The sequence below is a fragment of the Seriola dumerili genome, unplaced genomic scaffold (assembly GCF_002260705.1).
Source record: "Seriola dumerili isolate Sdu_G_001 unplaced genomic scaffold, Sdu_1.0 BDQW01000330.1, whole genome shotgun sequence".
Classification (NCBI taxonomy): Eukaryota; Metazoa; Chordata; class Actinopteri; order Carangiformes; family Carangidae; genus Seriola; species Seriola dumerili.
In genome coordinates this window covers 969,976-995,790 of record NW_019174585.1, presented here as the reverse complement: position 1 = coordinate 995,790, position 25,815 = coordinate 969,976, and the positions used below count along the sequence as shown (strand labels likewise).

The following is a 25,815-nucleotide window of genomic DNA, read 5'->3' as shown; positions in this document are numbered from 1 at the left end:
CATCTGTACACTGGAATATATCAAATTATGGATTCAGGGACACATCTCTTTAGCCCTTCTTTCAGCGACCAAAGAAGAAAAACTATTTCTCAACTGTGCAACTTCAAATCTTTGGCTTTCACTTTTGTTTTATTTGAACATTGTGTTCAAATAAAGACAAAAGGATTATTTGGTTGTATATCCTGCACATAAGGTAATCAAAACACATAAATAATAAATCATTCAGAGCCTTTATTCAGGTAAAAGTGCAAATGTCATAGTCTAAAAACACTCCAGTACAAGTAAAAGTCATATTATAACATAATATACAAGTATATTATTGGATGTTGTTACATAATATTCTAATTTGTGTAGCCAATTCATAAAACTAAATCCGTTTTACATCAACTGATACCAGCACAAGTCACATTAGAATAAGTGAAATTATGCTGAAGTTTGTGCAGGCAGTTAATAGTCAAATAATTAGTACACTACAGGATACCTAAATAGTAAAGCACTGCATCATGTTTTATGTGCGCCTCATAAGTTTAACGTGTAAAATCTTAGTCTGAAAAGTAACTGGTAAATAAATCATGTAGTATTAACAAGCATTAAACTAAATATTAGGGCCATGTGAGGTGTTTCAGATAAAACTCTGCAGGGTAAAAGTGCAAGTCTGCTTTCACCAGAATGAGTCCAAATTCACTGTATTTGCATCTGAGGCTGAGAAACTGTAAGCGTCCCTGGCTTAGAGGGATCCTGACAGATTGATGTTGTCATGCTGATGCTGTCACGGGCTTGATGCTGGATGGGTTAATGATTTATGAGGACTAGTGGGATGCCCAGAATGGGACCTGGGTTAATGTTCACCTTTCTCGCCGGACCTCCTCTGGGGGGCTGCCCACATCCAGTCCAGAGCCAGCCGTTGAGAGGGGACCTGACTGACTGACTCAGCCGGCCTCCAGCTAAACCCTGAGCACACAGCAGGGAGGGAGCCCACACTCGGCTCTCAGAGGCCTGTGAATGGACTCAGAGAAGAGGAGGGGGCAGGAGACTGACGAGGCCTAATCGTCTTTTTAATGAGTCTCAATAGAAGCAATAAAGAGCAGCAGAAAATAATCCAAACACTTGTAATGAGCTCACATAAACAAACCAATCACAAGTGTGATAATTGAAGTCCCCTTTACTTAGAAATGTGTTTTGATCATTTGTTACATCACTTAGATGCTTGAGTTTCACTACACAGAGTTTCATACTAAAAGGCTGTTTTCACGTTCATCTGCTGAAGAAGGAGTTTCTCTTTGCTCATTAACTGGCAACAATTTGATATTTAATTAATCCTCTGATTAATTTTCTAAGCAAAAGCCAAACATTCACAAGTAGCAGCTTCTCAAATGTAGATTAGCTAGGAATAATTTTCGCTCTGTGGTAGTAATCTCAGTATCTTTGGGTTTGACTGTTGGACAGACAAAACAAGCAATTTGAAGATGTTAATATGTTGTTTTTCTCCATTTTTATGACATTTTTATTTAAGAAAATAATTGTCAAACATATTGATAATGACATGCCCGACATGTCCTGCAGAGCTGCAGCCAGTTTAGAAACACTAAAGTATTGAATCCAAGTACTCGAATGCCTGTTTATTAATTCAGTCTCTAGCTGTCTTGAGGTATATTGCAGCTTTCTTTTGTTATATTTTGTTACATTGTCATACTCCCATGGAGGATTTTAGAAATACAGAGGTCAAGAGTCTTAATTCCCCCAGCACAAGACATTTTTATTTAGCCACTTATTTTCTTTTCTAAATGTTTTTACTTATTCAACTGATCTGTTTTAGCCACATGCTATTCTGGTGGGGAAATACTAAATCTGTTAATTTCATTCTATTCTGTTTTTGTCTAAACCTATTAAAGTTAAAGAATCTAGTCTACAATCTAAAAAACAAAATTAGCCGTTAAAATCCACTTTGTGTATTTTACTTTTGAGTGTAGAATATAAAGTTTCCTTCAAATTCCCAGAGACAAAAGACTGAAGACAAAACTTCAATTTCCTAAATAATAGCTCAGCCCTGTTGTGTGATACATGCTGTGATTATACTGCAAGTGAATTTGGAATAATTTACTGTGAGATTATAAAAAAATAATTAAATCCTGAGGAAAAACCTCCCACACAGTGTCGTCGCCACCTGCATAAAATACAGTAAAAACAATGCTTTTCTCCTCATGTGTTAAAATGAGTTTTTCTCCCAGTCATGAGTCACTCTGAGGCCTACATGGTTGCATTCATCCCTCTGTCATGTATATGGACTCTGAATCATTGCTGCTGAATAGAGCTGAGGTGTAGGAAAGTTTGAGGGCAGACCAGGTGATGGATAGCAGTGGATCTTGTCATCCGACGCCTTACACTGCTCTCATTAAGCTGTAAATCTTTCACAACAACTCCTGCTAAGACAATGCCAGAGAGGCTTTTCCTTGTTGCTCCACCTTGTCATTGGTGTAACAATGAAACCGCCAACTGAATCACTTTTGTCTGGACTCACAATAGTCCTTAATACTTCAAGCAGCCAGTAAAAATGTTGGACAAGATGTCAGGTTATGAATGCAGCTACTGTCCAATACAGCAAAAAAGAAGAATATCAGTATAAATAACATATTGCTCATCAAGCAAATCAGAGATAATAATTTATTGACAAAATCTGAAATCAGTGTCTTACACAGACAAGCTGTGTTAGTACAACAAGGAGTGGATCAGGTGACTAAAGATTTCCCTCTGTTTGAAGAAGTGAAAGAGACAGTTTAAATTTTGGATAGAACATAAGTGATACAATAATGATACCAATGGTCTATGTGCAACTTTAGGAATTACGCTGTGTTGTTTATATCAAAGAATATACAGTGTATTTGGCATCATCTTGGCACATAAATATTCAGCATTACAATCCTCTGGCACAGTAAAACAATTTTAACAACACATGCATGTAATTCCAAAATGTTTGTGGTACTTAAACAAAGATTGAATACAACCAAGTTAATTACAGGAAAGTGTCAATAAAATGACACAAAAGACTTCTTGAGTATTTACATTTCATATAATATTTGGTTGAATACTTCAGTTAACCTACAAATCACATATCTTTAATAATGCATTGGAACAATTAGATACAGAATATAAGATATTGTAATACGGTGTGGATAATGTTTTTGTAATTTTAAAGCTACTTTTAAGGTGGAAATGTTGTTCAAAAGGTTACGTGTGCTGCAGTGAACTATCACAGACCTTTAATATTTGGTTTACTGATTCCATCTGTTGGGACGTGCAGAACACAGCTTTCTATCTTTATGATCCATGTCTGGTCACAGCAAAGAACAGGATCCAGGGCATGAGCAAAGCAGCAAACAAGATAAATACTGACCTCTGCTGACTGAGGACATAGATGTGCTGGAAATTTGTTTCCCTGTGTTCTACCCCTCAGGTGGAACTAGATAACAAGGCTTAGACGTAGACACCAACCAATATCAAACCCATGGCATACTCACGACCAACCATGGCTCAAGGGTGTCTTTCCTCCTGCTTGTTCCCCTCTTACTACCACTATCCTTCTGCATGAAGGTGGCAGCACAAAAGGAAGAATATTATATGGGAGCAGGAGAGTTAACAGCTTTTGAACTTTCTTTCATTATCATGAAAGCCCACATCCAAGGATGTAATAGTTCCATCTCAAAATTGTGTTCAATAGGCACTTATGTGATTTATAATAAAACAAAGTTAAAATCAACTTTTATTTGAACACAGTAGCTACTCTCAAATGATTTCCATTTCATTTAATGGCTGTGGCTTTGAAAGGCAGAACATATCAACTAAAGAGAAATGAGTCACAAAGTCAAAAAGCTTAGTGTGGAGGTAAATTAATCAAGAGTGGCAACAGGACTGGGATAATGAAGCCAAAGGGAGACATTAACATTCAGTACAGAACAAGGTCGGGGTGATGGGGATCGATAATGTAATAAAAGGAAAGAGTGAGTCACAGTGAGCAGAATGAGAACCGGACCTTAACAGCACACTTTTCATCAGAGGGAAACATCCCACAGTCTGTAGTGAGCAGTGTCAGGAAGCACAACACATAGGATATACAGTGGAGTCCAAAAGTCTGCTCTTGTCACTGAGTGTAGTCTCTCTCATAAACATAATATCAGAAACAATCCCTGTGCAATTACTCTTTAACACTAAAGCACCCTCTGTGTCCACAAATCACATTCATATTAATTTAAAACTCATACTGTGAAATAACACATACATATCATCCTTCTCGTGGCTAATACAAGCAGGCCTTACAACTGTAGGCTACACAGATGTGTATACATGCACATACTGTACATAACCATCTACTTAATGTATATAAACAAACTAATTACATTATGCTTTTGATATTCATTTCAGCACTCCTTGCACCTGTCCATACTGCACCACTTGATTCCTTGTTTACAGACATATCTTTTTCTTAACTATATGTATATGAGTGTCTATTTTGTCTCACCTACTGGCTTGTATAGTAGCCATATGTTTATTTGTTTAGCTTTGTTGTCCTTGTTTTCACTGTATGTGCATGTGTATCTTTCTGAGCATTTATTGTTATTGGTAATATGTACTATGTGTATGTACATTGAGAGCCACTACAAACCATGGTCAAATTCCTTGTATGCACAAACATACTGTGCCAACAAAGTTGATTCTGACATTGACGAGAACCAAAACCAGAAGGTGGCAGTAATGCAACATTAAAGATGCCAGCTGCTGTAAAACACCAAAAAAGAAGAAGAGGAAGGAGAAGTTTGAGGAACTGTAACGATGTTAGTAAATAAATGTAAATGGCCAACAGAGAGCTGTCCCTGACAGACAAAGCTCAGGGCAGTAAAATCCCGATTCTCCAGCCAGAGAGCTGTGCCCTAGAGGCATGAGTAGGGCTGTAAACTGCCAAATTTACCAGGCAGAGAGTTGTGCCTGAGACGCTGAACCCAGGGCTGTAAACTCAATTTTTTTTCAGGCAGAGAGCTGTGCCTGAGAGACCAAACTCAAGGCTGTAAACTCCCACTACACTAGGCAGAGAGCTGTGCCCGAGAGGCTCAATTTAGGGCTAAAGAGCTGTGCCTGTGAAACCAAACTCAGGGCTGTGAACTCCCATATCACTCTCGTCACTGCTGACATCATCCTCCTACTAGTGACCACTGATATCAAGATGGCGCTGCGGCCAGGATCTGGAGGAGGCAGCAGGTATTTTAGTCTTTAAAATTAACTCTGTCCCGAAAAATATAATATTTTCGTGAAGTAGCCACCTCTGAAAGCCGTTTAGCCTCACATTTAGCGCACAGGAGGGACCTCAAAGACGGCGCTGACGGCTGTTTTTGTAGTCGAGGCTTGATGTGTTGAGATGAGATGGCTGGTTGTCAGGTGTCACAGCTAACGTTAGCTAGCTGTTCCTGCTTCTGCCTATGAAAGTGGATAACAAAAACGCCATAATGTTAATAAAATTAACGCATTCAACGTGTTAAAACCCGTCGTGCCGTCTGCAAAAGTTATTATCTCTGGAGCTTTCCGGATCCAGCGATAAAACCATGATATTTATTGAAAATAAATGCACACAACTCTCTTCCAGACAGGCCTGTGGACGGCTGATAGTGTTGATATCTGGCCTTATTAGCTTCGATTTTCTCACTAAAATATGTCTGTTTATTTAATATTGTGTTGGTACACTGTAGTATCTAAGAAGGTGAAGCAGATGGCACATGAAGATCTTACAAAAAGCTGCTAAATTAGTTAATATTTTCTCTTCCAACCCCAGCTGCTTTCCCCTTTCTGGATTCAGACTGTTCTGCTGTATATGTCCTCTATAGTTCTTCAATAATCAATTCCGTCACTCGTGCATCTTTCATATCTCCAGCCAATAAGAAGCTGCTAGTGTCCAGGTGATGTTCAGGTATCTTATCAAAGCAGTAGGATAATGGTCTGCAGAGGAGATGAAAAGGCCAGCCTCATGATTTTTTCATAAGCTGAGCTGGAGCTGCTTGAATAATAAATATGCTCTGGCTACAAGCAGACTAGCCAGGTGATACTGATCCGACAGGTGAAACCAAAGCCCTGAAGACTGTGTAATTGAGTTTGGGCAGCAGGAAAAAGCAATGGAAAGGCAGATGTGATGAGAGGAGCTGGATATAGTTCTGTTTTATATGTTAATCATTTTGCTAATGTCTGATATTGACTTGTGCTACATATCTCTTGACTAAAGTCAGTTTTGTTTGCTTGATGATGGTTTGTAGATTGTCAATCCTCTTCTCAAGTAAAGTGGGAGTTCAGTGGGAAAATTTGACCTAATTTATCAGACAAACAGGGTCAGTGATACGACTATAGGAGGAAATTCAATATATCATTGCTACTAAAGATTATCGTCATTGTTGATTTATAAATTATGTTCTCGATAAATAGTTTGGTCTATTAAAAATGACAAAATGGTGAAAAACACCCATTACAATAGCCTAGAATCCAAGATGACATTTTCTACTGTCTTATTTTGCTGATCAACTGTCCAACACCCAAATATTAAAATGAAAGTAACATGAAACCAAGAAAGTCTGTCAGAAAATAGTGAAATATGCCTGTTATAATTCACCACAGCCCAACAAAATATATTCAGATGTTTTGTTTTATTTGACCAAAAGTCCAAAACATGTATGACAAAGAAAAACATCAAATCACCATAATGAGATATGCATTTTTGCTTGAGAAATTACTAAAACAATTCATCAATTATCAAAATAGTTGAGAATTAATTTTCAGTTTATCAACTAATGGATTCATTTAGTAATCGTTGCAACTCTACAATATGTGCCATCAGATGGTTTTTCTGTACTGTTAATAAGGCGACAGCTATTACTGTAATCTCTCTGGTTGTATTAGACAGTTGTGGGCTATGTTGCAATAAACATTTTTTTTTTACCTCAGAAAATGTACTATATCATGATAATGATGGAGTTATTTACAAAACCCCTGGTTAGATACCATATTTTGTTGACTTACGAAGTGAAAAGGAATAATTACAACCCCTGCAGTAAACGGACAATAAAATTTAGCCTTTTTTCAAATTTGAATGCACTGTTACTTTTTATCTCATGTACTTAAAAATGAAAAATGAAAAACATTGAACAGTAATTGTGGCATAATTGCATGTATGGACACCTGGCTAAGTCAGTACTTGCAGCACTAATAAAGCAGATTTGAAGATTTGAAGAAAGGCAAATCTTTTTAATGTTTGTTTGCTGCAGGGAGTTTATTTACTTCTTTTCACATCCAAAATCAGCAAAATATGTATAATGAAAAAAACTTTACATACAACTCTATATTGATGCACTGCGATGATGATGATTTTCTCCATATTGGCCACTCTTATCGCTGCTTTTGATAAGGCCTTAAATTTAAGAGTAGCTCTGTTAAAAAGATTATTATTATTTATTATTTATTATTTCTGCCAGGGGCATCTGTTATCTTTAGCACATTCAAATCCCTTTTCATCTTTTTGTAAGCTTTTCAATATAAAGGATATGAATTAAGGACTGTTTTGGATAGTTTCGGTGCACTGTGTTTTTACTGCCAGACATGATAATTCAGCACTAATAGAGTAAAATGTGTCAGGAGTGCCAGAGTGGAAAGCCAGGAGGTGGAGCAGTGGTGCAGCTTAAAATACCTGCTTCACAGCTGAGGCGTTTGGAGTAAATGTGTCAGTATTATGGATAGATATAAAGAAGCCAAGTTGTTAAGTCAAAGTTGCAGTGGATGTAGTTTCCCCATGTGAGACTGTGACAGAGATGCATAATATCAATATGATGAGGTGATGATGGCACTATGTAAAATTCTCTTTCTTCAACAGGCCATGTGATTACATCTTTCATCAGACAGCTGACCTCCTGAATGTCAGATGATGTCCTATTGTAGTATCCCATTAGTCAAGAGTGTCTTACTGTTGCCTGTTCATGGAGAATTGGGGACATGATTAATACATTTATTGTATGTTATGACAGCCAGAGCTGAATTTATGTCAGGTCACAATGTTAATAGACGACTTAATTTGTCTTTGCCATCTTAATCTGTGGTAACAGGAGAGGGGCCTTTGGGTCCAATACCTCTGGTGGACTTCAAAGGACCCCAATTAATAAAGGGTCCCTGGCCACATGAGTGACTAAAAGGATCCAAATTAGACCTGCTACAATTAGTCGATTAACTGATTAGTTGATTAACAGAAAAATAATCAGCAACTATTTTAACCGTTTCAGTCATTTTTCAAGCAAAACTTGTAAACATTCTCTGGTTCCAGTTTCTCAAATCAAAGAATTCAATACTTTTCTCTTCATACACAATAGAAAACTGAATATCTTTGGGGTTTTTGACTCTTGGCAAAACAAGACATATGAAGACATCACCTTGAATGGGAAATTGCAAAAGGCATTTTTCACTTTTTTTCTGACATTATTAACAATTTATTTATTAATTGAGAAAATAATCACTAATCATCTGAGGTAGGTTAAATCCAAATCAGATCTTGTTTCGGGTTTAGGCTTTTAATTATGAATTATCTTTAGAGTGAGCTTCAATAAATATTCATTATTGATTAGTCTGCCAATTATCTTCTTGATTAATGATTAAGTCAGTAAAATGTGAAAAAAGTGAAAAATGCTTATATTTTCCCAGAGCCCAAACCCAAGTCCACACAGTCCAAAGCCTAAAGACATTTGTTCATTATCATAAATGACAAAGAAAAACGTGAAAATACTTTCATTTTAGAAGCTGGAAACAGCAAATGTGAATGAGTATTTAACAATAATTAATATATAATTGAAATTTTTTTTTAAATGCTTGCTAATTACCTTTCTTTTGATCGACTCATCAATTAAGCGACTTATTAAATGCCAAAAGATGTGAAAAATACTGGTTAGAGTTTCTCAGAACTCCACGTGACGTCTTCTTATTGTTTGTTTTTTTTTTTGTCTGTCAAAGATATTCAGTTAATGATATGAAATAGAAAAACAGCAAATAATTGCATTTTTGTGTTTGGTAATATTTTACTTGATAAATCACTTAAATGATAAATAGATGGGCAAAATTATTGATAATCAAGCAGGACATTAATTGTGAACTGATGAACTAATTGTTTCAGATACAGTGGGTTCAGTGATAGCCTCTCAATCTGCGTATGTTTGTAAACGAGTACTTTCCATATCTACAGTAGCAGTTTCAGAATAAGCCAAAAGTAATTTTAGGGCGAGTGTTGGCGTCCTCTGTGATGATGACATTGACTGAAACTCCTGACCCTACCTTCTGTCTCCCAGCTTTCCCAGCAGTTTGATGATAGCTGTTGGATGATTACAGGTCTTTTACAAGCCACTGGCCTGCCTGGCGGCCACAGCTGCTATCACTGCTTATCTCCTTCTATGTTAATCTGCTCAGCCATGACCTGTTATTTGCTGCAGGATAGCGGGCAGCAGTGCCTTAGTGCTCCTGTAAAAGCTTTTTAAGCTGCAAATCTTACAGGGAGCAGATGTGAAAAACCCTACAAGTCAAGCGTCATCATTGAAGATAAAAACGCAGTCATACATCAGTGCTCTGTGAAGGGTAACCTCTGCGTCTTTGTCTTTTAAATTATGATTTAGCAAAATAAATCTAAATCACTATTGCGTTTAAATACTCAGATTATTATCTGAATCATGAGCAATGCCCCTGTAAAGATTTTCATATCATCTCATTCAATTAGAGCTGAAACAATTAGTCAATTAATCGATTTGTCCATCACCTATTTTGATCAATTATTCGTTAAAAAGGGAAAAAAATCTACACATTCTCAGGTTCCAGCTTCTCAAATAATAGGATTTGCTACTTATCTTTGTGATACATTATAATGACTTTGGGTTTTGGACTTTCGATCAGACAAATCAAGACATTTGAAGACATCACTTTAGATTAGAAGTTGTAGTGGGTTTATTCTCTTTTCTTTTTAACATTCAAACACCAAACAACTAATTGATGAATCAAAAAATAATTAGAAGATTAATAGATAATGAAAATAATCCTCAATTGAGGCTCTATATTAAACACTAAAACCAAGAAAATTTCTCTTTAGTTTTCAGGCTGGTCAATTTTGGATCTATATTTGTAGAAAAGAAGCTATATGCATAAAATGTGTGTGCAGCCCTGTCTCACTTTTTTGGTCCACTTGGGGCAGTGGAAACAACGTTGCTATATTATCATTTGATAAAGGTGATATTGGACTAAAGTTGTTTATTCACACATGCAACAGACATGGAGCATCAATAGTCTTTGTGTCCACCCACTGAAGTCCAATATTCAGTTTCCTTTTAGCTCTGGTTTTGGTCTCTACCAACTCCTGAGGGAAATATCTCTCTCTGGGTTGATCACTGCAAGAGACTCATTTCACATTACACAGTCCATTTGATCTATTGTTAATTTAGAATTTAGAATATTGATAATAGCAGCTTTAAAGCTTATTTATTAGCTTGATAATATTTCTGTGTATTGAGATTTTGCCTCTTATATAGACAATGTGTGGCTGTAGCACCTGTTAAATAGAGCTGATATCAGTTGAGTCTCAAAAATGACTTAACAACGCCTTTTATCAGCTAAAAATCCAAAAACTTGCATCTGAAATGTGAATTTTCTGCTTCTCTCTGTTATATAATTGTAAATCTTTGATTCTTGCATTGTTGGTAAGACAAAAGAAATAATAGAAAGACATCACCTTGGGCTCTGGGAAACTGGGATGATAATTTTTCACTTTCTGTCACTGTTTATGACAAAAAAAATATTTTGATAAATCAACAAAATGATCAAAAGGATTATTTCATAATGAAAGTAAAACATTTTTTGTAATAAAAAATGCATGTAGAAGTCTAAACGAAGAAGAGCTAAACGTATTCCTTATTTGCCATGGGGAGTTGATAATTGCATTAGTAAATGCTTGAACTGTCTTACAGTTAGTTCCTTGCTTTTAATGTCGCTCACCTATTAGATTAGAGAGGCTACTTGCAGTCACAGGAGAGGCTGGCTGGCTTATTCTTCTGTTTGTTTCTGCATCGTCAGTTTCTGCCTGAAGAACAGAGCTGTAATAAGTTATTTGACAAATAGCTGAAGGCCTGTGTGGGTTGGCTCTGGTGAGGGAGAGACTTGGCTGACTTGTAGAGACTTCCTCTGATTATTTCTTAAAGGCCTGTTTCTCAGCCCAGACCCAGTGACAGAGTCCAAGTTGCCTGTGGAAACTGAACTGCACCAGTTTGGATGCTTTTTGGCATTAATGTTAAAATTTCAAAGGATCAGTATTTGAAAGCTGACTTTGAATCTGGTCTTTGTGAATAAATTGAAACTACTATTAGGTTGCTGAACAAAGGCTCATTGGAAGGCTCGTTCTGTAACTGCTGCGTTTTGCTGACAGCAAACATAGTGGTTTTTCCCCTTATGTGACAGATTTAATGTTTGTAGTCGAAGTGGTTTTTATTAACGTGGTGTTTGGAGATGGAATGACAGCATTAGCACAATAAGATTCATGCAGCATTCAGATGTGGTTTGACTCAATGAAGCAGTAGATGATGAAAAACATGTCAAAAATTCATTCTCAGGCAGCTGTTTGTATACAGATCTAATAATGTAATTGAACAATTAAGAATAGCAAACAAGGCTTTTGTGTTCTGTTCAGTTGAGTCATTTCAAATAAATCCAGATCCATTTGTGTAAATAATAACTACAGATAGGCATTTAGCCTTTTATACACAATGGAACCACATCCAGTTAAAGGACCATTTCATGGAGATATAGCTGTACTGTTTTTGAAATGAGAGTGACTGAAAAATGTCAAACATCTCATTCACTTACATGTTTTACCTCTACCCTACCTTCTTTTTACCCACCTAGCCTTAAAATATTAACTTACAAACATCAACACTAACATTAAATGATTATTGGTTCCAAAAAATCATTCACAATGTCATTCATTTTATATTTTAAATCTATTTTAGATCTTAAACTGATCATTTGCCACTTTTTTTACTTGCTTTTACTTACTTGCTTTAGGTGTGGGAAAACATGAACGATGCAGTAATAGCCTCATACTTTGCATTTTTCAAGACTTATGAGGGCATTATGCCGTTGTATATGTATCTCACATTATGAGTTCACATAGAAAGTACACAGCTTACCTAATGTGATATCAGTATATTACATTAGTTTAGCTTTAGTTTGAATCTTATAACTTGTATTTATCTTTTTTCTCTTTCAGTTTTATGTATCCTGTTGGAGGGGGCTTGGGACCGCCACAAGGTGAGACGTTCTGCAGTTGACATTACCAGTTCTTATAAATTGTTTTAAAAAAAATAGGTTTGTCAAATTTCATCAGAAGCTGTCCAAATACAAGGGAATTTCAGTGTGCTCAGTAACATAGCATTTTTGCATTTTGAAGGTCACTCTTTGATCATCTAGTGCGCTAAGTCTGTTATTGTATATGGATTGAGACTAAAAAATGTAAAAAGCGCAGCGTTGTGAAAAATGTTGATACAATTTCTTGATGTTTCTATGTTGTGATTGTAGTTTGAATCAAATTACTTTAGAAACTAAAGAGCTGATTTCCAAACAAGTAAATACAATTTCACTTTTGAGATTCAGGGCACAACATGCACTTTGACTGATTACACACAAATGCAGAACATGTTTAATTTGTTGGGTTCACAAATTACCTAGAACAAGGATCCTCATTAAAGATTCAGAAGTGAAGTCTAAAAAACTCAAGCCAGATTGCCTCAGCTTTACTTCTCATTAGTCTTTCCTGTTAACGTTTGGTCATTGCCATTTAAGAGCACCATGAGTCATTAGGCGGAAGTAAATAGCAGCAAGGAACACATACCTTTGTTACCCCCAGCACTGTGCACTGTGGGCCTCAGATGTACTATGATTTAGCTGTGTGTGTGCGTCATATTTAGGCTGTTGACTTTGCAGTATGACTCCTGATAAACCATTCACACACCACTGGGACAGGCATCTCTCAGGGGTCATTACATGCTCCCGTTAGCAATGTCATTTTAGTCAGACAAATTAGAATATGTGCAGCCTCCTAAATAAGCCATTTATTCAGCCCGGTTGAGCCCTAACATGGTGAATCATCTGGAGGCTCCAGTAGAAGCTGGCTGCTCAGCTCTGGCTGTCAGCTTACACAGCATCTGTGAAAACAAGCACACACTTTTCCACTTTTTTCCCCTCCCTCCTCTTGTTTTGCTCCAAGCTGTCACAGTAGTCACCAGAAAAACAGATTTGGTTGTTGCTGAGCCTGTGTCTTTTTCCAGCTCACCAGGAAATGGATTTGCAATACTGAATTATGTCCAGACTCTGGGGGCTTTTTTTTCCAAAGTCCAGACTTGTATTAACTTTCCCTCAGTGTACTTTAAATTGGACTTACTGTCATGCTTCAAATAGTAATTGAATACACTATTCTTTGCCATGTCCACAGTACATCATAACAGTGTTTGTGTGTGTTTCTGCAGGCATGGTTCCCATGCAGCAACAGCAGCAGCAGCAACAGCAGGGCTTCCCTATCGTTCCAGTCATGCAGCCTAACATGCAGGGCATGATGGGAATGAACTTTGGAGGACAGATGCCCCCAGGAGCCATGCCTATGCAGGTGAACTTGTGAATCTGTACTTTTGGAGTTTTTGGAGTTTTTTAATCATCCTCTTGATTCTCTGTTTGTCTGTTAGTATTTTGAGGTAGAAATTGTCCTTCTTTTAGTTCCTTTAGGTGTTTTGTCATCTGTGTCATTTGTGGTATTTTCTTTTTAACAGACTTGCAAATGTGGGCTTTGGTTGGTGAATACATAATACTGAAACTCTGCCGTATTGATTTAACCAATTTCATTCAAGTGGAGGTTTGGGATTAGAGTCCCTTTTAACCCTGCTTGCATCCAAATCAATCTAGTCACAAACTGTTTTAAGTGTTTTTATTCATGATTAGTACCATTAATGTGATTCTGAATTGCATTGCTTTTTCTTGGTGTGAGTGTTTAAATCAAGTGAAAGGAGTGTGACAGTAGGAATGCTAATGATGTTTCCGATCTGCTTTCTTATATGCTTTTTTTTTTTTTTTTTTTTTTTTTTTTGTTTTGGTTTCCAACAGGGCGGGATTACTGAAGGGATGCAGACCCCTGGGATGCAGTTCTTGGGTCAGCCACAGTTTATGGGTATGAGACCTGCTGGACCCCAGTACACTGCTGACATGCAGAAACAAATGGCTGAGGAGCACCAGTAAGACATTTTTTTACACCAATATCATGGAGACTGTGTATAAGCATGAATGCTCACATCAAACAAAGAGACTATGTTTTTAGCCACACTAGCGCTGTGGCTCTAGGGATGGCAATATTGGTCATACTCACCACACTATTAGACGGATTGCTATGTACATACATTGTACAGCCATTCTTGGTCCAAATGACTTTGGTGATCCCCTGACTTTCTCCTCTGGTGCCAACATGAGGTTGACAATTGTGGTTGTGAGAGAAATACCTCAACAACTATTGGATAGTGTGTCATTACATTTGGTAGAAGCATTCATTTTCTTGTCAGGATGAATTATAATTTCTTTGATGATCCTTCAAGTTTTTATTAAGTGCCATCAGGTCACAATTTTAATTTGTCCAATACTTCAATTAATGACCATGACTGTCTGTCCTTCTTTCAATATGAATTGTATCAGTCATTGTCAATAAGAATCTTTTTGGAATTTTCTATTCGCCTCCATCCATCCTGGTCACTGCATCTGCAGTGGGGTCCAAAGGTCTGAGACCACTTGCCCATGGCTGTATGTATTGTACCGAGCCTGTCTGTTAAAAGGGAGTGTACTGTTGGCCTAGGGGTTCAAGACCCTTACCATTGCAATTGCAGTGTTGCATTGTCAGTGTCATATCTCCCATTAGGCAAAGATGCCAATGAATACTTGGAAAAAAGTCCATATATGAGTCAGTATACTTTGTTTATACTTAACGCACAGTGGCTTGGGTGATTAAATATAACCTTAGTAACATTCATTTACAGATAACCAATAGAATGCCATTTGACAAACAGATAAATATTAATTTTATTCCAATTAGTCTATACAATGTATCTATCTTAGTTCTTATGTTTTACCTTGCTCCCAACCCATTCAAGAATATTATTTGTTTGGCTCTACATTTAATGTCTGTACTCTGTACTCTTGCCTGTTAGAAAGCGGCTGGAGCAGCAACAGAAGATGCTGGAGGAAGACAGGAAAAGAAGACAGTTTGAGGAGCAGAAACAGAAGCTGAGGCTGCTCAGCAGTGTCAAACCTAAGGTGAGTCTCTTCCCACATCCAGATTATCTTACTATTTTTCTGACATGTCCACTGCTCATCTTTCTAGCCCTCTGGGCTATTGATACTCTGTTGTGCTGTACTCAGACAGGGGAGAAGAGCCGTGATGATGCCTTGGAGGCAATCAAAGGCAACCTGGACGGCTTCAGTAGAGACGCAAAGATGCACCCCACTCCATCATCACAGACCAAGAAGCCAGGTACCTTCACCTAAACACTTTTAGTTGTAATCCCTATGATTTTTCCTGTTGTGCTTCTCCATCAGCAGATCTGCTCACTGTGGCCCTGCTGCAATGTCTCCGTCTGAGAATAATAACTGGATTGGAGACAGGTCTGCATGATAGCTACCCAGCTGGCAGCCAGACGAGCCAAATTTGGGATTTTCTGTCTGAGTGTATAATATGCAACACAGCCACTTAATCACATAATTTTTTATCATATTATTTCTACTGTCTCTTGCTTTTTCTGTAAACGTCTCAGTGTTATCATTATCACTTTTTAGCTTATCTGTGTTCAGTATAGCATTCACTCACTTTCTGCACTTTTTAGTGTCTTAGACTTGTAGAGTTCCCTCACTTTACTTACTTCTGTGCATTTCAGAATATTGTTGGCATGCATTTACAGTAACAAACACAGCTAGGAGTAATGCTGTAAGACCAGAAGGTCGCAACCTTTTTGCTTTATGAAACCTTAAAATGAAGCAGAGCTGACTAGCAGCTCCTTGTCCCAAGTTTTATACGTCTGTGAGTTGCAAGCAGACTGATTTTCACCTTTTAAACCTCTCAAACTGTTTGATTTGAATAATTTTAGTGACTAGAGAAGCTAAAACTTTGCAAAGATTAGAGAAAAGTCAGAAAGAGAATACAGAGTTATGCTACAGAACAGTGTTTTTTCTTCTTTTATATACTGACCCCTCAAGTTGGGAACCTCTGCTTTAGAGTCATTATTCTGGTGACAACATTTATACTAATGCTGTTTTGAAAATTGATAAATGGTATTTCAGTTAAATAGTTTTTTTTTTTTTTTTTTTTACTGAATCTGAGTATCAGTTAAATGCTGTATGTTCAGATTTTATGTGAATCTGCAGTTCTACAATTTCTGGTCTTGCACAAAATAGTCGTTCACTCTTTCACTGTGCAGCCCTTAATTCATTCTCCATTGTAGTGTTTGTCATGTGATGTGCCATCATCATTATTTCTTCATTTTTGCAGACTCATCGCCATCACACTCGTCTGTCACCACTCACTCCCTCCCCCCAGCTTTGTCTGAGGACAATGACGAGTTTAGTGACTTTCAGGGGCCTGTAGATGCCCCAGCCTCTTTCCCTCCGCCCTCCTCCTCCACTTCCTCCACCTTCGGCCTCTCCTCTCAGGCTCACATCCAGCCTTCGCCCCCTGGCCCCAAGTCAGGTTTCTCTGAGGACGATGATGAGTTTAGTGACTTTGTTCAGGGTCCTGTAAACACTCTCCCTTCCTCCAACTTCCACCCCTCCTCTCAAGCCCAAGTCCAACCTTCGTTCCCTTCCTCACAATCCCTCCCTCAGTCTCTCCCTGCCTCTGTGTCAATTCCCACTGCCTCCCAACACTCTGCTGTCAACACCAGCTCCCAATCTACATTTCAAGGTAACTCTTCCTTTGCTTTGTTGACACCTCCTCTCTCATCCCCATAATTTATACTCAACCATTCACACTTTGTATTGGTTTAGAGGGTTTTTTTTGTAGTTGTAGTGCTGCTTTTATTGCTGATGCTGAATATTTTTACTTTTACCTCTGGATTTTGGTTGGTCTTGGCCTGCGCTACAGTGTGAGAGCATGCCGCCAGCACAGTAGATGGCGTAATTACTTAAACCTTTAAAGCTACCAGATACTACACACTAGGTAAACAAGGATACAGACTAAAAAAGAAACCCAACTTGCTTCATCCTTAGAGAGAATGTCAGTCTGTCAGTAGGTTTTAACCCTGTAGTAGTTGAATCCACTATTCAATCAGTTTATGGATTGTGCAGTGATAGGAGAGTGTCACTCTCCTGTGTCATCTGCTGTCTAATCTCTGAGATGAGCAGCTGCTCTGTGACATCTCTCAGTTTTTAGACTATGAATGACAGGACAGTGAGATCACCTTCTGTCCAGAGAAATGCAACAGCTAGCCCTCCATTGAGTGTCATCCCTAATCCTCCTAAGACATTTATGACCTAGTTGTTTAGCATCTGGAGTAAGCAGATTAGATGGCATCAGGATTGCTTACCTGTGATAGAGCAGAACAGAGACCTGGCAGAGGCCTGTTGTTTAAGACTCCTGCTGACCATGTAATAGTGGTTGAAGACAAGACGCTTTTAGAAGCATGTATTCAAACTGCAAGAGTGGTTAAATAGCCTGAAGTTGTCAGCCCAAAAAATGTTAGTGATTGAATGGGTTATAAAAAAATTATTTCGTAAAAACTGTAAACTTCTTTGACAGTTATTAAACAGATAAAGATTAAAGGTTCCCTGTGGAGTTTCCTGTAAACGAACATGTTTACAGTGATGCTCACCAAAATGTGTGTATCCTTAAAGACTAACAAACATGTTAAGTGCATATCCTTAAAAAATTTACAAAGCTGATTTTAAATCCAGTATTGTTTACATCCATATTATGTAGCTTGACGTCTTCTTCCCTGCCTTTGTTGGCATATTGCAACATATCTTTGTGTGTTACTGCAACCTGTTGATCAGTGGAATAGTGTGACACCATTGGTAGGACTGTGCACTGTATCCCCTACATATGCACATGTGTGTATGGGGACTAGGGATGGGCACTTGAAGAAAATTTCCTTATTCGATCATCTGGGAAAATTAATGATCAATTACTGATTCATTATTAATTTTTTATATTAAAAAATGCCTATGGCAGAAAATACTAAATAAAGCGTCTTTTTTCCTCAATTAACTCTTTATTCCAAGTAGAAATTAATGGGAACCCACTCAGAGAAAAACAGCACCATAGTGCTACTGGAGATCTAAAACTCCACAGGGAACCTTCAGTTGGTATTACTAGCTGCTTCAATCATGTTGCATTGAACCTGACCTGCTATGAGCCATTCAGAGTCAGAAAAAATAAGAACCATCTCTCTTCGCTAGCTTGCCCTGGCGATAGTCTCTCTTTATGTGTCTGATGAAACCACAGATTTTACACCTGCTTTTCCCAGATGTAATTTTGTTTTTGGAGCTGCTTTTCTTCCATTTAATCACAGATACTTACGTAAGACATGAATGTAATAGCAAGTGTAATTGTCAATTTAGCTTCAGATAAATAGGAAACTTGAACTGCTTTGTATAGCTAGTCTGTGTTATAAAGAAGTTTGTTCCTCATTCATTGTTCCTCTAGGCCCGTCCCTGGAAGAGAAGCTATTCTCCTCATGTGATCTTACTGCTGATAAGACGGCACAGGTTAGCTTTAAATCCAAGCAGAGTTTGGCTGAAATCGGCCCTAAAGCAAAGGTTTCAGCCCAGTTTCAATCCAGCACTAAAGCGAGGAATTGGGCCGCGGCCCCTCAGGACTTGAGTTCTGTCTTCGTCGCAGAAAAGCCACCTGAGGCCCCAGTGGCATCACCCAGCGTCCCCCCATCAGCTGCTGACTCATCCTCCCAAACCAGTAGTGACGGTGGTGAGAGAAGTGCCTGTTTATTAGACTTCATAGCTTCTTCTTCTCTCCCATTCTTTGCCGCAGCATTAACACACAATCAAGGCGTTTTCTTTCTTTCTTTCCTGGGGAAATATTTTCACTCTTTCTAACCCTGACAAAGTAATTCTGTGCCTTTTGTAGAAGCTTAATCTGTTCTTTCTTTTTCGATCTTAATTGGTTTATACCAGATTCTGAACTGGGCATCATACTATTGTAGACTATGTGCTGTTAAATTCAACCACAACAACATTTTCTTCACCTCTGAGATTATTATGGAGTGGTGGTCTTTTGAAGTTCCATCCCTGGTGTCTTTACATCTTCTCCTAAGCCAAGTCTCTGCTCTTGTTTCTGCCTGCTTTATACCTTTCTTACTTCAGGCCGGATCTTATTAGAGGGGCCTTCTCATGTTGGTGCTCTCTATACACATTGTGGAAATGGACTGTGTCTGTGGAGGTCCCGGGGTAATACCTGCTGACTCAATAAGCTGCTGTCTGTTCTCTTGCCGTGTCACACTCTCTCAGAGAACGACCTCTGGTGCATGCTGACTGCTTTGGTTTAACAGGGCTGCGCATGGATTGGCAGGTGCCACTGAGGTCCAAACATAATCCAAGGCTGATTGTGCATGCTACTCTGCTACTCCTTTGGGCTGTAATTTGTTTGTCTGTGTCCATGTCCTCCATGTCACCAAGGGAAATATAGAGGCCCATCATGGAGACCAGGGAGATTTGTAATAAGATTCATTTAACGGCCCAGGACTGATGGGAGTATTATGTGCAAAGTCCGTGCCTGAGTCTGCTTTACAGACAGAGTATTAGGGACTCAGGGAAAACAAGCCATAGCTTCTTTCAAAATGTTTCTTAGTCTATTTGCAGTTAGACAAAAAAGTTTATGTAGGTCAATGTCAGCAGTTAAATTTGATTTTTAGTTATTTTTTCTTACAAGACAGTCTCCTCTCTCCCCTCTCCTTGAATCTGGAAATAGCTCACAGACTGATTTATAGATGTCTGACATGGCAGGATGCTTGTGACTCAGTGCAGGGGAGCGTTACATCTGCACCGAGCCTTTCAGACATCAGGTGTATGATTTTGTTGAGTTCGATACAAAGCAGGGCTCAGCTGCCAAGAGGCTTGGCAAATCATATGCCTGGACAAGGTTTTTTTCTATAACAACTAACTGTGCGTGCATGCGTGTGTGTATCTGCTTGTGACAGCAGGTGTTGGCGTGTATCCACAACAAGAGCACATCCAGCCCATGCTGCCAGCCTGGGTGTACAACGACAGCCTTGTCCCAGGTAAACATTTACACATGAAAACATCCAGTGTAACATAACCAAATATTTTGTATTTTGTGTAAAGAAATGACACTCCACTATACTGATTTCCAGTGTAGCTTAGTATCTATTTTCTGATGTCAAGTTTACCTTTAGGTTTGTAGTATTCATGAATGTATTCCTCTCTGTTTTTTTAACCTCAGAAATGTTCAAGAAGGTTCTTGAATTCACCATGACCCCGGCAGGGATAGACACGGCCAAGCTCTACCCAATATTAATGTCATCAGGCCTTCCCAGAGAAGCACTGGGGCAAATCTGGGCATCAGCCAACCGCACAACACCTGGCATGCTGACCAAGGAGGAGCTCTACACCGTACTTGCACTAATTGGTGTGGCACAGGTAAATAGTCGAGTCAAGACAAATTGTCCATTTAGAATAACTTCACTTATCATCCCCCCTGGCTTAGACAGAGCTGTGCCATAAACTCCACACTGAAATTTGACGGGCTTAGCTAGAAATACGGAGAAAGAAGCAGTGCTGTGAATCAGCCCAGGGCGTGTGAAGCATCGTAAGCCAAATATATGGCTGAGTCCACATCAGGCGAGTTTGGCAGGAGGCTTCTTATCATCGTCAGCCCGGGCCTGTCACCACCACCCCTGGGAGGATGCAAATCTGCAGGCAGCTCACAAAACACTGCATGCCACTGCTTCCATGCAAGGAATAATAAGACGCCTTTGGAGATGTAAATCTTCAAGAGCCTTAAAACACAAACACAACAAGGTGGATTCTCTAGGGGGAAAAAAGTTTGAGTCTGCCAGTGACATCTATTCAAAGGAACTTGACTGTTGAATAATTTATATGCAAACATCAGTCCAATTTTTTTTTATAGTTCAGTGAATATGAGAAGGAACTAAGCTTCGATATCTCACCTGATCTTTGTTATTCTCAAATGATCTCAGGATTTAACTGAGCACCCCATTTTGATTTGTCAAGTGAAATCAGAATATATATTTTATATGCAACATTCTTATAAATGAAATTAGGAAACATTAAAAGATTAACAAATAAGGTTAGTATTATTCTATATTTTGTTATTTTATAAACAAATTCCATGAAAAGACCAAAACCAACAATGTGTTAGTCTATCTCTCAATACTTTCTCACCTCCTACCCTGTCTGTGGTTCTGTGCTCCAAGCTAATTTGTTCTTATCTCATCTGATCTTTAAAATTAACAAAAATATATAGTAGGGCTGCTCTATTATGGCAAAAATAATCACGATTATTTTTGCTCAATATTGAGTTTCACAATTATTCAGCACGATTTCTCATTGACTTTGGAAAAAAACTGAAAAAAAGATTTCAAAACAAAAAGCATTGTGTCTATGTAATTATTCCCAATATTCTCCAATATAAATTAAAGATATGTGAGCATGGTAACACCCCCTCCCACTTCAAATAAAGTTCGATTAATTGCCCAGCCCTAATATATAGCCCCATTTTTAAAGAGCTAAATACAGCTGAGCACTGATGTTTTTGGCAAACGTTGCCTAAACAGGATTTTGTGCATTTGTATTGTACTATTTTCAGTAACGGCTTAATACTCATTTGGTGCTCTAGTGAGTATTTACTGCAGGAGGACAATGTATGTGGAACTGTCTCAAAATAACCTTGTTCATTTGCAATGGGGCTCATTGATGTGTTTTTAATAGTTTTTGGAGAGTCTGTAACACAGTGAAATAAGATATGTCAGGCTTTGGTTTCACAGTTAATTTTGTTCAGTTTGGTTTCATTGTTGGTTTTGTTCTTTTCATTGTATTTGTTGATAATGAAAACATAAAATGTCACTAGCTGTGTCCTTTAAACCTATTTCTTTTGTTTCAGAGTGGCCTCCCAGCAATGAATGTGGAAATCCTCAATCAGTTCCCCTCTCCACCAGTGCCCAACCTGCCAGCCCTCACAATGGCCATGGCCCCCGTCATGCCCCAGCACCAGCAGCCAATGATGGCCCAGCCCCCAGTCTCTATGGCCATGCCCTCACCAGCACCACCAGTCATGGCCATGACACCTGCAGCACCGGCTCAACCACCCACAAACACTAACTTCATTGCCAGCTTCCCTCCCACACAGGTAACACAGCCATGCTTTTAGTTCAGCCTTTTCTTGGACACTTGTTTTGTGCACTCATTACTATAATTAATCATAACTCACATAATTAACTAACACTTTGTTGACACAGGGAACCAAAGCAGATGACGATGACTTCCAGGACTTCCAGGAGGCTCCAAAAGCAGGAGCAGGAGACCAGGCCTTCACTGAGTTCCATGGGGAGTCAGGAGGAAGTTTCCCCACCACCATAGCACCTCAGCACCAAAACAGGTACAGGGTGTGAGTGTTATGGAGACAATGAGTATGCCTTAATGAGTAATTAATTTTTTTAAGTTAAAGTATTGCAACATGCAATTTTCATTTTAGCCTACATAATTAATGTCTCAATCTGCAGGTTGTAGTTGGTGACTCTTACTAAATGCTGAGTTTACTTTACAAGAGGTATCTTGAGTGTTCCTCATCATTTCTGACTCCCTTTACACTCCAGCTACTTCTGTTTTACTGAAGAAATGATGTAAATGTTTGCAATGATGAGCATCTAATATTCAACCCTGGATGGTTATTTATAGCTGAGTTATTCTGCATAATACTTGTGTCTTGCATTGTCTGTCTTGGAAACCTTACAGTCAGACACACTGTCTTAATATCTCGCAATAACCTCACCAGAATAACAATGAGTTTGGGTCATCTCTTAATGAATTCATTTTGGTGGACAGTAGATAAGCTCATTTCTTTATATTACTTTCCAGCCCATATGGAGAGTCCGTCCTTTCACAGAGAGGAAGCAGAAAGGCAATTAAAAACTGAAAGACAAAGAGAAAGCAGAACTAAAGTATCTCACATCTAAGTGGCACAGGCGTTTTATTATTCTCCCCTTAAAACATACACTCCTGACTGTTTCAGCACTGTAACAAGAATCTCTCACAGTCTGAGATCGTTGTCTAATTAAATGAGAGACTGAAAAGCTCTTGTTAGGTTGCCAGCCTGAAGTGGCAGGCATAACTTACTGTCAGATGTCTTGCTGAGAAAGGGCTTTGAGGAAACTAACATTCGCTGGAAAGTGAACTAACAGATTTCCCTTAGTGCTTGATTCTTGTCTGTTGTCAGATCAGCAACTTGTGCAATGTAAAGTAGGCTTTTTATGCATGCTCAGCTTTGGTTTTTTTTGTATCTCACAGGAGCATCAGGGCATAACACAAATTATTATTATGTTTAATCCATACAAAAACCAATGTATAATTTATGTTTTGATGGGGGAGTTTTTGTGCCAGACTATATCTTATACCATCACATAACTCCCAATAAAATAGTGTTTTTGTGTGGATTAAACAAATGAGCTATAACATATTTATTAATGAGCTGATTTCTAGTCTTTGTGCTAAAATAAGCTAAGCTAAGCTAACTGACTTCTGGTTGTAGCTTCAAATTTAACATACAAACATGAGGGTCATATCAATCTTCTCAACTAACACTAACCAAAAATGTGAAGCTATACCTTTTAAATTAATCTTGGTTTGATACAAGGTCCAGATAGTAGATAAGATAACTGGAAAACCTCATGAACAGGACTTTAAATTTAAAAAACCAAAGGCCCAATTTCATACACTCCCAACAGAGCTATTTTATTTGATTGAATGCCATTTGGCAGCAACAGAGCTTCAAAGAGGCCCAGTCATTTGTGCCCCAAGAAGGTGCACTGATTAGAATAAAACAGTATAGTTGTTTATTATGTCAGGGAGACCCTTCGCATAATCAAAACAGCATAAGGTTAAACATCAACAGACTGCAGTGATAACTAGACAAATACTGATATATGACCCACGTCTGTAGCGCTTTTTGCAAGTGTGATTTAGTCTCTTTTCATTAATTATTTTCCTGTATAAAGCAAAGGTATAGATAAAAGCTCCCTCAGCTCGCATCAGCATCAAAGTCACTATAATGGTTGGTAGAATGAAAAAGCTTTTAACAAAAAAAAAACAACCTGTGACTCCAAACTTTTGGAGCCCAGAGCAAATGTTCAATCAGCTCAGGCAGCTTATGGGGATTAAACTCTACTATTAAACCTCACTTTTCCTGATGTCTGACTATAGCTATTGTGTCCCTGCAGCGCGCCTGCCATGCTGACTCCAGTGTCTGGTTCCTCCTCCGCCTCCGTCACATCCTCTGATAAGTACGCTGTCTTCAAGCAGCTGTCTGTGGATCAGCCCGCAGAGCCTACACCACATGCCTCAGGTAACGTCTACATACACCTCAGAGAGGGTTTATGGTGTGCTAGGAACATTGTCTGCTCTCCAGCCAGGTAAACCCTGGGAGGAAAAGATAAAGTAGGTCAGGAAGGGAAACAAATATGATCTCCAATGTTTAAACCACCACAGCAACACAGGGAATAACATTATTCCTGCTACTTTATAATTAGATAACAGGCAAGGATTGATTGAAAGAAGAGAGTGACACCATCACCTCTGGTGTCTCATCACTCATATAGGTTTCATTTCACATTTCACCAAGACACAGCTGAGGCCTAGTTCAACCACTGTTTTGTAGATTCTGAAATATTATCCTTTCCTACTCACCTAATATAGCATTTTTATGACTTTTAAAATAATATAACCCTGAAGGTTACCTACTGCAACTTCAAGTCTTGTTAAATTGTAATGCAGATGGAATGATTTCCAAAGCAGCCTAAAGAGTTTTATGCAAATGTTTTTAACTACTTAAAAACTGTTTTTTGGCTAATACAGAGAACTGGTATGTTATAGCAAATTGCATGAAAGCAACACCTGCCTGCCTGGTAAATGTGTTCTTTCTTTTTTTATTTGTTGTGATCCAGATACTGGAGACAAATACAGTGTTTTCAGACAGCTTGAGCAACCTGCTGACAAGAAACCAGTTGGTAAGAAAGTTACACATTTAAGTCAACATTCTTCCACTTACATACATATTAGCAAATCCATTGCTTTTTCTAAATAAATGTTTTTTTTTGTATTCCTGAGTCAATTCCTTTTGGCCTCTTCACCAAAAAACAACAAAGAGGTTATATAAGGCTCTGAGATGGTCCCTGTAAGCAAATGGCTAGAGGAACAAAAACAATGTCACAACCTCCTCAGGAAACAAAGCTTGGTTGTATTTTGGTTGGAATTTGCAGTGAAGAGAGTGCCGTTACTCTTATATTCCCTCTAGTTAAACACTTTATTATAACTTGGGTAAAGCTGTCAGGCCACTATAATGCCATGTTAGTATTGTTCCATATTTGCACCGTATCTTGTTTTGCAAGTCTGCAGTGTTGATACCAGTGTGTTTCCCGTCCCTGTTTCATTAGAACAGTTTCCGATGGGGACGTCTCTTACAACTCCAGTAAGTCATGCTTTGCAGTGACCTTT

The 25,815-nt window shown here is 38.4% G+C and overlaps 1 protein-coding gene across 4 annotated transcripts in view; it reads left to right on the top strand.

The window, feature by feature from the left end:
* The first annotated feature begins 5,207 nt into the window (after positions 1-5,207).
* The window catches only part of synrg (synergin gamma), a 79,401-nt gene continuing 58,793 nt past the window's right edge, over positions 5,208-25,815 (top strand). The window contains exons 1-14 of one of the 4 annotated variants that reach the window (XM_022759694.1): positions 5,208-5,247; positions 12,305-12,345; positions 13,560-13,696; positions 14,188-14,315; positions 15,276-15,381; positions 15,487-15,598; positions 16,610-17,020; positions 18,761-19,039; positions 20,268-20,348; positions 20,531-20,727; positions 22,211-22,456; positions 22,566-22,705; positions 24,543-24,667; positions 25,266-25,328. In XM_022759694.1, the coding sequence (XP_022615415.1) occupies positions 5,213-5,247; positions 12,305-12,345; positions 13,560-13,696; positions 14,188-14,315; positions 15,276-15,381; positions 15,487-15,598; positions 16,610-17,020; positions 18,761-19,039; positions 20,268-20,348; positions 20,531-20,727; positions 22,211-22,456; positions 22,566-22,705; positions 24,543-24,667; positions 25,266-25,328 (2,101 nt within the window). In that variant the 5' untranslated portion in view covers positions 5,208-5,212. Of the gene's footprint in view, positions 5,248-12,304; positions 12,346-13,559; positions 13,697-14,187; positions 14,316-15,275; positions 15,382-15,486; positions 15,599-16,609; positions 17,021-18,760; positions 19,040-20,267; positions 20,349-20,530; positions 20,728-22,210; positions 22,457-22,565; positions 22,706-24,542; positions 24,668-25,265; positions 25,329-25,815 lie in introns of those variants that run through there. The other 3 variants (XM_022759691.1, XM_022759693.1, XM_022759692.1) reach the window with 3 other exon arrangements.